Raw genomic sequence first — 11,714 nt, forward strand, 5'->3', positions numbered from 1 at the left:
TTTCACTAGCTGACTGAATGTTCTATCTTGGCCTGTAATCCTAAACCCATCACTGGAAACACGGTGATAATTTCTGTTACTATCTGAAATCTTCAGTGAAGGCAGCAACGATAACCAGGAAATCACATCCTAGCGATTATGAGCTTAACTTCTGGATTTTGCCCAAGGAGCAAATCTCTTTCCAGAAATTACATTTATTTTTTTTTTTACAAAAATCACACTGATATCTAAAGTGAGTTTAACCATACAACTCGGAAATTTCAATTTATGATACTTGTGGACACTTTCTCATTGAATAAAATTTTAGATTAAATTATCATGGTGCGGAATTTTCATTTATTTTATGACCTGATATTCAGATGTTACAATAATAAACATATATTTATGCCTTCACTCTGTCAAACACTGAGATTTTAAAAACATATTTTATATAATTAACAGCAAGGATATACACTCCTGGCTAGAAAAATGCCTCTGGAGCTTATGAACCTGTTCTTCACATGTCAAATGTCCAAAATACCACATCTGCTTTGAAAATAATGAGACAAATGAGGTCTCTGTTTCTACAGTACTTAACAATACTACATCCTTTTCTAAGATTAGCTATAAATTGATGTAATTTTTCAACTGAAACACAACACTCAATTTATAAGATTACAGATTAATGCTTTTAGAAACTTAAGTTATTTAATAAAAAGAGAATTTAATCTTAGGTATCTTTGGCTTCCAGTAGTTTTAACAAATCTCAGGTTGTGTTTATGAAAGTAAAGCAGGCATAAAAGTCTCAACACACTGAACATTTCAGAAGTCAACAAAACTGGAATCTCTCTGCCAGCCAATGATACAACAAGTCAAAACTTAGGCTGGGAATATGGTTTTTATGTAAAATAAAATTTTCCCAGACTAACCCAAAGATGTGCCAAAATTTTGTATCTATAAACATAGAGTGAAACATGTACTTCCACTCATAGGTGTTCCACAACACTTTGCAAAGAGTTACTTTATGTCAGATTGCATAAATATCTCTACAACACAGCAATGAACAAGAATCTCTTATGCCCTACAGGCTTTTACTATTTCACTCCATTAGAACAATTAATTGTCTTTCTCCTTTGTTTTTGTTCTATCTCTGCATTAACATGGCTGCTAATTATATTAGTCTGGTGGCACAAGAAGAGGGAAAGGAAAAAGACCAGGATTTTCTCATGAAGCATAGAATACTTCTCAGGACCCCTAGCTGTGCGCTTGCTTAGGCTGAACATGCCTGTCTTACAGCCAACTCTATTTTGTTGGAGAACATAGTCATTATTAAGGTTTCTTTTCCATTAAGTATTCTAGCTCCTCTACAAGAAATAGTTGCATATATGCACACACACGAGAGAGAGAGAGAGAGAGAGAGAGAGAGAGAGAGAGAGAGAGAGAGAGAGCAACAGAAGAAATCTACAGCTGTATCATGTTTGTATATTTAGCTTCCTCACTGGTATATTTATATTTTCCAATTATTTTAAGAATTTATATTCATCATACAAAATGTCATCTGATCCCAATACATACAGTTGCCCTACATACAATTGCCCTACCACATTAATAAAGCTCCTCTCACGTTAAACAATTTAGAGTTAACTTCCATGTTTCTAAACTGAGAGGAATATAAGAATGTTCTACCCACCAACCTATTCTTAGTTTTACACTTTACAACTGTGATACTGCAAATATAGACTATTCTGAAACCTATACAACACACACACATGTTTGGGAAATGCAATGCAACTTGGAATATTTGGGTTACATTGGTAGTTTTACAAAGTAAACTCTGGTTAGCTCTATTGTTAATGGCAATAGTTCTTTGCTGCAATACTTATATGAATCTGGGGTAGAGATATAGAAGCTGGTTTACATAGCATTGAGAATACATAAAGCTCCTAAAATTAGATCTCTTCTTTTCCCTTACAACCAAGTCCATAATACACAATTCACAGATTAAGGAATACACCATCCAGGACTTTCCTGGGTGGCGGTGGGATACCAGAGCTGAGATGCCTCAAACACTTTAAGTAAGTTTTTTTAAAGGAAAAAAGAAAGAGAAAAGAAAGAAATAAAAGAAGAACCCTCTGCAGGTCTTTGCAAGTGATAAACAGTGAAGAAAACTTAAGAAATTCTTTTGTCAGTTTTAATAGCAAATTCTTGTTCATTTAAACACCCTGCGATGACTGGATTTTCAATAATTGTCTTCCATTCTACAGCCCCCAACCCTTTATAAAACAAATAAGGGGAACTGTTTAGACTAATTTATACTTTCTATGGAAAGCTACTTGGTGTTGCAGAAGTGCCCCCTATTTCAAATTAACCATTTGCCACTGACATAAATTTTCACCCTATCTTCCCCTAAGCCCCTCCTCCTATTGCCTTTAGGAATTGAAATCGAGACATTATTTGCATTCTTGGCTTTTTAAAAGCAGCAATAGGATATTCTTCCAAACTTACATACAATCCCCCATCCTGTGAGATCAAACAATAGCATCAATTTCAGTGGCAATATTGTACATTATGGAAGACAAGATATTATTTCTTCTTGGAATTTTTGTAGCTCTTATGTTTTAAAGGTCCACTCTGGGGCAATGGTGTTGCAGAGTTTAAGTATCTCTCTCTGATCTACATACTTTTAGAACTCACTGTGGCTTTTTAGTTCAGAATGCTGCTAGAACACATCTGACCTAAACAAGGAGTTTTTAAGAAAATTATAAGACAATATATTCTAAGAAAATATCAAGCGACGATAAATAAATACTTCAAAACAAGTATATAAAAGCCTGAAAATCTGCTTTTCAACTTACACGCATATATAGTAAAATATATATGACAACCATCCTGTTCACATTAGCAAGAATGCCAAGCATAAAAGGAGAGCAACATCTCCACTCCCTTAAAGAAATTAAAGATAACAAGTTTAACCTGCACCTGCAAAACTGTCCTTAGAGGGACAGAAACGGGGAAAGGCAGAAAGGCTCACTTCTGCTGCACCCCTAAAATCATTTTAAATACAGGTAATATGTGGCATCTTTTATCTCTTCTTTTCCCTTCCGTCCTGCTCAATGGCAGATCTCTTACTACACTCCCTGCCCACTCTCTCAATGGTACATAAGAGAATAAGAGAACCCAAGCGTCACTTACCAGTTGCATGCCACAGATAAAGATAAGCGTGCACCTGCCACTGCAATAACCCATGGTTTCCGAGACCCCTGCCACAGCCAGGCTGTCCCACGTCGGCCACCGTCGAGGCCCCAGTTTATCCAATCAGATCGTGGGGAAGGACAGGAGAACCTGCCCAGGGCTCTAGGGCTCCCAGATGCCGCTGCCAATGTCCAGGGAAGTGACAGTGTCCTGCGCGGCGGCGGCTGCCCCAGCCGCGCCCGCCACACATACCTTTACTCGTTCACTGCACTCCCAGCGCCGCGGGCAGCGCCGCCCAAGGAGACGCGCCCGGGCCCCGCAGGGGCAGCAGCGGCAGGCAGACAGCGCCGCCGAGCCCTGGGGCATCTGGCCCGCCAAGTTGCGGCCCACGCCCGACGAGCGCTCGCCCGCCCCGCACTCCCTCCCCACGCACGGGTGCGCGGGCTCCCGGGGCGGCTGAGATGCGCGCCGGGCGCCTCTGTTCTGCGCTCCGCGTGCGGGGCCCAGGGGCGGGGCGGCTGCGGGGGCCGCGCGGACGCCCTGCGGCGCCCTTCCCCTTGCCTAGATGAGCGGATCCCCTCCCAATCAACAACTTCTCAGAGGTCGTGGCGGGCAGCAGCCCTGGCCGTTGCGGGCGTGGTGTCGCGGTGCCTGGGAGCTGCGGGGGCGTTGACTGCGGGAACAACGCGAGGGATCGGGTCGGAGGAGTCCCGGTGGCATGGCTGGCTGGCTTGCTTGCTTGCTTGCGTGCTTGCTTGCTTGCTTGCTTGGCGATGCCTTGCTTTGTTGGTATCGGTCTTGCTGAGGCAACCCTGCCAGAAGCATTACACGTGCAAGCTGTGGTGTGTGTGTGTGTGTGTGTGTGTGTGTGTGTGTGTGTGTGTGTGTGTGTGTGTGAAAGTACGGTTATGAAAAGGGATGGTGAGATATCAACTGGGGTGCCGCTAAGGCATTCTTCCCCACTGGAAAACCTGCATGCACTTACAGCAAAGAGCGGAGGGAGAGAAGTGGACACGGTGGCGGCCAACCAACAGTCCTGTGCTTGGCACGAGGCAAGGACAGCAAGGGACAGAGATTCCAGAGTTTCAAAGATTAGCCTGCTACAAGGACCGAACGGAATTGCCTCTTGAAGTTGCAAAATGTAGGGAGCCAGAGGAAATGTAGGAGTTTGGTTTTGGTGCTTCAGACTGCTTTCTTAACAATGGAAGGAGCCGATGAAATTTGAGCACTTATCTACCAGACCTCATGCACCATCCGGTTGGTTATGTGTCCTTGCTTGGTCATACTCCAGGTTTGACAGCAGCAGTTACCTGCGGACACGCACTCTGGAGCCTGTTGCTGCCACCTACGGGTAAAAAGCTGAAGGGAAAAACATGCTGGAGCAAGTGATGGTCATTTAGACCTTGGTGTTCAGAAGAGGGCATTTCATTTACAGTCCCAACAGCTACTGAAAGCATTCCTAATCTGGCTACAGAGAGAGGGTGTACTGTTGAGATCCACTGGATAGTAAAGCCATTGGAATAAAGTGCTGTGAGTGAAAAGAACTGTTCATGGAGCTAAAAAATACCATCGTTAGAGATGTAAAACCGGAAAAAAAGAAAAAAAGCTAACCAACAAGGTTCGTGAGACAAGTAGGACTTAAGCCTCCTTGAAAAACGACATTTGTGTATGGTAACTTTACCCACACTGAGGACCTAGTCTCCCTTCCATCAGCATCAGCTTGAGAATCATTTAGACTGTACCGTAAAACGTAATTCTATCTGTAGTCACTATTTCTTCCTCATTCTTAATCACTGAACTATGACCTTTCAACACATGGCATTCCTCTCTTTTTGTGGGCACACTGAATTGTTTCCTAAGCAGAGGAGGCTCTTGGCTAAGAAATAAAATGATTTCCTTGAAACCCATCTTTATCGGGCAACGGAGGAGAGGTGGGGGATGATGACCTCAGCCTTTTCAACGCACATATTGGAAATGCCAAAAACAGATTAGTCCATGCCATGGGGTCTCCACCAGCATTCAGTCCTGATTCTCTACAATAGTAACCATTTCATTTCATCTCATCTCTCTGCTCCAGTCCCCATGACTTCCTGGGACAACTTTCAAATAAAGCAATTGTGATGTAATCTTGTATCTGGTATCTGCCTTAAGGGAAACCCAATCAAATAAAATATTCCTCAAGGGCTTTTATGGTAGATATTTTACTGGTATAGTAGCAACGACAAATGTAATTGATGGTAATTCAGTATTGTATGCAACTAGTATCTACTTGATGAATCTACATCACATTGTCTCATTCATTACAGGAAACCTGGGAAGTGATACAATGCCAATTCCCAAGTAAAAGAAACTAAAATATTAGGCAGGAGAAGTATCTCTATAAAAGAGATGCATGTTCTCAGACAGAACAGTCAAGTTGGAATGCTCATCTTCTGTAAATAAAAATTGGTGTCCCAAATCACTGTGCAATACACCATCATTGATATTTTAATGAGTTTCTCAGCCATCTTCTAGTTTCACCCAGAAGTGATACTAAACATGTTTAGAGGGTGTTTAAGTATTTACTTCTTTGTGAAGTAAATTCCTATCACGTCCTTTATACACAACATAGCTAATGCCGGGCTTCTGCAAAGGTGCCCTAGTTACAGATGCAATCCCATTCCTTGAGGTGGCTGTACCTTTCTTGTTGCTTTTCCTTTTGTCCCTGGAACTAAACACCTTCCTGGAAGGAACATTAATCACAGCTGAGAGTCCTAGCTGTTCCATAGAAGTGTGTAGAGAAAAGAGATGTCTGAAATTGGAAAGTCGATTGCATTTTCACTTAGAAAGAAGGTCATAAAGTGTTTAGCTATGAGGTGCTAAGGGCTTTCCTTGACTTGTCTGATGACATAACTATTGTTAATTACCTTGATTCTGTGGGGGAAATGTCTACACATCTGCATACCTCCATCTGGACTCACCTTGACAAATGGCTTTAAAGTGCTTTTCAAGGTTTATTCACACCCACTTCATTTTCTTTCAGGACAACTCACTGTCTGTCCTGAGCACACAGCATCTAAGCCAGTTAGAGGTGACTCCATACTCAGCTATGACAAAATTCTCATGCCTGGGTGTGTATCTCCTCTGAGCAGTTTCACTACAAGTTTACACAGTCTTTATTGCATTTAACAAATAGACCAGTAACAATTATCCTTACAGTCACTAAAATAACATTTAACTGATTAGATAACTTGAACAAATGTGGATAAGGAGCATATTAAAATATTGATAGTAAATAAAATTAAAGTAATCATAAGTCTTTCTGCCTGTTTCCATACAATGTTTCTTTTACAAATATAGGACTATATTAGCAGAATATATTCTAATATGATGGGTCATCTTTGTTGTGATTGACTGTGGTCATTATTATTAGGCTTATGAACTCTGAACCCAGAGGGTTTGGATTGTTATAGCAAACTCTACCATTTATCAACCAATTTTAGACAAATGTGCCTTAGTTTTCTTAACTATACAATATGTCATAGCACTGTTGTGTTAGTATACACAAAGCTTTCAATATAATGCCTACCACTTAGCTACTATAACTTTTCCAGTTATCATGATTCTGCCTGTCATAGATCTTTAACATTGATCACAATGCTAAATCCAACATAAAATATGCTTAATTCATATTTTTGTCTCCCTACAGGTTTGTGGTAGACAAAATAGTTGTTCCCTAAATGTGCCCACATTGTAATTATTGAAACCTCGGAATTTCTAGTGAATATGCCACTAGTAACCACTGATTTTGCTGAACTGGTTAAATAAGATGAGTAGAGATGTTGGATTATCTTGTTGAACCTCGTACCACCTGGAGTTCTTGGAAGCAAAGAACTTTTTCTAAGTGCAGAGTGTTTTATAGGCTGTCAAATAAAGAGGCTATGACCATAGCACCTTGGGCATCCTCTAGAAGTGAAAAAGGTGAAGGCTCACTCCTCCATTATACACAGAAGTAATGCATTAATGCTTACAGCTTGATATAGAACTATGATGGATTTTTATATGCATGCATATATGTGTGTACAGTTATATAAAACTATTGAATCTATAACTTGTTATGAGTTCAGTTGAAAACCATTGGCATTTTATTCTGATATTTAACTTTTACAAATGTGAATATGTAGGTATGTTTTTATTTTTTTGCATTATGTTTCTTTCCTTATGATGTTCCTAGAAACTTACATATAGTCAAGGAAAAGTACTTTCACACTTCTTCTAAAGGGTCTTAGTAGTCTTACCTCTTGCCCCACCACCAATGAATAGTAACCCCTAAAAAACTTTTTGTTCTACTTCACATGTGTTCATAATGTACTGTGTTCTAAAAATGAATCACATTGAATCACTTTTTATAATAATTTCTCGGAAAAGTTCAACTCCTTTCCTTAATAAAATTATCTAGTGACAGATTCAATCATAAAGAACCACAGCAATAAAAGTCCATTTATCTATTCAACCAAACTGCGAGCCTTCAGGGAAAACTTTGAAAAGAGGTTAAGCCAAGATGAAAAGAGGCAGTTTTAGTTAAGATTAATGTCTGATCAGATAATAGTATTGAATTCAATTTGAGTTCTATGGCCTGCTAAATTAAATGACTTTAACTCATGACTTATATAAACATCTGCTTGTTGTCATGAATGCAGAATTAGGTATGCCTCCCTTTCATCTCCACAAACCTCAAATTTTTGAATGCTAGTAAAAATGCCACAAATGGAATGCTCTACACAGGATGCCATTTTCATGCCCAAAAGTATTTGAAAATAGCATATAAAGTTACCTTGGATTTTTTTTAAATGTACATGAAACAAATGACTTTTACATTTAGTACTGAGTACTCTCTCCAAAATATCACACTATGTATACACAAATTTTCCAAAATCTAAGAAAGAAAAAAGAAAAAAGAAAAAATAATCGGAAACATTTCTAGTCTCAAGCATTTTGGATGAAGGGTAATCCATCTGTACATTGATTTCAGTCCCTATTTAAGTGATCATGTTCATACATGAAGTTAGATATTCTTACTAGTCAGTCATATTTAACACAAATTATTGTAATCATACCATTGAATTATTTCACAGATTATGTACCTTAGTTGTAATACTAATAAATCATGCCAAAATAACATGTCATTTTAGTAAGAAAGCATTTTTCAGGAATTAGAAACCCCATTATTTAGTATTTTTTCTTTTAATTTGTGCTGCTGTGGATTTGTTTGTTGCAACATGAATAAGCAATAAATACATGTATAAATAAGGCAGTGTTCCAGGGTACTGGCATACAAGTACCTGATCCACACTATGGTTCTAAAGGATTACACTGTGTTCAGGGGGTTCAGCGAGAACAGTGGGTAAAGGTCGTTTTGTTGGGGAAACTCCGTACCTAGAGGAGATCCTATAACTAGTACCAGAGACTCTAAGGACTGAGTTGGAGCTTCCTCCATGATGGGAGGCAGATCAGAGAACTTGAAGAACATGTTCAAAAACCTCACTTTGGAGGCCTGAAAAGATGGTTTAGTTATTTAGAACACTTGCTGATCTTCAAGACAATCCAGTTGGATTCCCAACTCCTACATAGTGGCTCACAATCATTCATAATTCCAGTTCCAGAGAATCTGGTGCCCTCTCCTGGCCTCTGCAGGAACTAGGTATGCATATGATACAAGTTCATACACCCAGGCATACATAAAAATAAAACAAATAAACCTAAAAACTAAGATAAAATGAAACCTCAGATTTAGACTTTATAATATAAAGCTGTGGCTTACAACCTTCCTAATGCTACAACCCCTATAATAAAGTTTCTCATTTAGTGCTGATATCTAGGTATAAAATGATTTTTGTTGCTACTTTAAAACTGTAGTTAGATTGCTGTTATGTAACGTAATCATAATGTAAATATCTGGTATGCAGGATATTTGATATGTGAACCCTTTCAGAGTCATAAACCACAAAGTTGACCCTGCTATAAAGGGTATTACTGCCATATTAATCAAAAAAGTAAAAAGACTAAATGTAGGTATCAATGCTAAAAATAAATACATTATGTCTACACTAAGATTTTAGGAAAATCAGTTAAGCACAATGGAAATGGTTATTCTCAGTTATACATTATAAATATTAATAATAGTTTATAATCTTGCTTTGGATTTCACATACTGCCAGCCAGGCAAGTGGAGGAAACACAATCTAGTCACCCAAATCACTTGCCAAACTTAGAGAAAGCTTAACATTAAGATTCATTTTCCACAGTGTAAGATAAGGAATAGAGCATTTTAAATAGTAAACTAATGACTAGCTTTTAGCAAAGCAGTACGAATATATGTACTCAATAGCTTTTTTCTGTGTAATTAAGATTTATTACACTGCTTAGGAGTATCTTTTTGTTGTTGTTGTTGTTGTTTTTTTGTTTCGTTTTGTTTTGGGGGGCTTGTTTGTTTGCTTGTTTGTTTTTCGAGACAGGGATTCTCTGTGTAGCCCTGTCTGTCCTGGAACTCACTCTGTAGACTAGGCTGGCCTCAAACTCAGAAATCCACCTGCCTCTGCCTCCCAAGTGCTGGGATTAAAGACATGCACTACCACTGCCCAGCTTGGAGTATCTTTTCAAATCAGAGTTATTGTAAAATTTCTTTATGTGCTGTGCTTTGCAAAGTTTATTCTTCTGAAACCCGAATAAACACCAATTTAATAGAATATTAGAAAATGACACTGAGTAATGCTAAGAAGGTAAATGTGTTATATCCACTTCTAACAGGAGTAATTCTAAATCTTTACATGGAAGTATATATTGAGCTGCTGGAGGATAGAACATAAACAGTGTCCTGTTCATAGTTAACATGTTTATCAATATAAAGATAATATTCTAAATATCTATTTTATTTTATTTTCTAAGGGACAGAGATGCACTTTTTATTTGTATGTTTGTACACTATGCATGCATGTGTCTACATGTGTTTCCATGTATATGCAGGTGTGACAGAGTTGGACATAGGTAGGGGGTCTGCTTCAATCACTTGCTATTTATTGACGAAAGAATGAACTCAAAATGAACCCAAATTTCACTTATTCAGCTAGTCTAGTTAGACAGCCTGTCCCACCGATTCCCTATCTTCACCTACCAAGTGTTGGGATTATAGCTATGAGCTGTCATGCCACTTGGGTTTTTAAGCAGATTCTGAAAGCAGATTCCGAGGCTCTGAATTCTCATTGTCTGGCTTGTGCAATGATTTACTCACTGAAGAATTTCCCTAGCTCAGCCAGGGGTAAATTATTTAGAGGATGATAAGTTTAATTTTTCTGTTTAAAATCCAGGATTGTGAAGTATAGGTATTCACAGTGAACCTTCCTTTACTTTCTATCCTTCAACTGACCAGTACATAGTTACCAAGCATATCATGATTTTATTTTTATTTTCAACACAAGATTTATATTGATTCTCTGAGAAATTCACATCATGCACCCCAATAACACATTCAAGTCCTTGTATGTCCAAACTCTCCCTGGAACCATCTCCCCCAAAATGAAAGATTAAAAAATATGAACTTTTAAAAAGTCCAATTTGTGCCATCTATATATTTATTCACTGGAGCATGGTCACTCTCAGTAGCTTGTCCTTTAAGTAGAACTGAGTCTTTCCCCTCCTGTACCCTCACCAGAAGTCATCAATTGTAGAGATCTACATTCAGCATCCCCATCATATTTTTTAAGAGTTCTCTTGGGTGGCTTATTGTCAAGGCTGTTATGTTTTTAGGAATGGGGAGGAGTTGAGGTGAGGGTAGATGTTGTCATAGAGGCCTTTTATACCCCTTTCTCAAGTGTGTGTGTGTGTGTGTGTGTGTGTGTGTGTGTGTGTGCCATCATCAATTTCAAAGCAAATTCAGTCTCCTTGCTCTTCGTAGTCAGCAGGAGCATGGATCACAGGCATCCACACATCCTAATTGCAGTAGGATCACAGACACACACAGGCCCTCAGAGACCTTTAACATGTCACTGCAGGCCACTTAGATCAGTAGTGTCCCATGGAACCCAGTGTGGCCTCATACTACTGTATCACCTTTGGTTGTAATATGGGCAACCCCTATCAACACAGATCCCTGCTGCAATAGAACCATGGATTCCACCAAAGGGCTTGTAGAAAAAAGTTAAAGCTGACTAACCCAGCATTCAACCTGGCTCTTTGTTGATTGTAATACGTGAAATTTTAGATGCTCCTGTTATATGTTCTAACCCTAAGTAACTCCATATATAATTGGAAGACAATTATACAGTAAGCACATGATTAAATGTAGTAAGGTTATAAGACAATCGGCAGTTAGTACACAATTTATTGCACATTCTATTACTTTAGTATGATATATTTTGCTTTAAAAGTTGTACATCACTTTATATATTACCTTCTTTTCATGTCTTATTCAATCTCAAGACCAGTACAAACTATTAGCATTTGAAACTGGGTTCAATCCACTTGATTTTGTGCATGCCTTATATATCAGAAGCCAGAGAAATTTACTT

General features: G+C 38.7%; 1 protein-coding gene across 3 annotated transcripts in view; it reads right to left on the reverse strand.

Moving 5' to 3' along the window:
- Positions 1 to 10,703, reverse strand: part of Nkain2 (Na+/K+ transporting ATPase interacting 2) — a 1,207,865-nt gene extending 1,197,162 nt beyond the window's left edge. For 2 of the 3 annotated variants that reach the window (NM_001013411.2, NM_001025286.2), the window contains exon 1: positions 3,172 to 3,444. In NM_001013411.2, coding sequence (NP_001013429.2) covers positions 3,172 to 3,225 — 54 coding nt within the window. In that variant the 5' untranslated portion in view covers positions 3,226 to 3,444. Of the gene's footprint in view, positions 1 to 3,171 lie in introns of all 3 variants that reach the window. The other variant, XR_003948726.1, reaches the window with a different exon arrangement.
- Between the last annotated feature and the right edge of the window lie 1,011 nt (positions 10,704 to 11,714).

Source organism: Mus musculus, chromosome 10, assembly GCF_000001635.26.
Source record: "Mus musculus strain C57BL/6J chromosome 10, GRCm38.p6 C57BL/6J".
Classification (NCBI taxonomy): domain Eukaryota; kingdom Metazoa; phylum Chordata; class Mammalia; order Rodentia; family Muridae; genus Mus; species Mus musculus.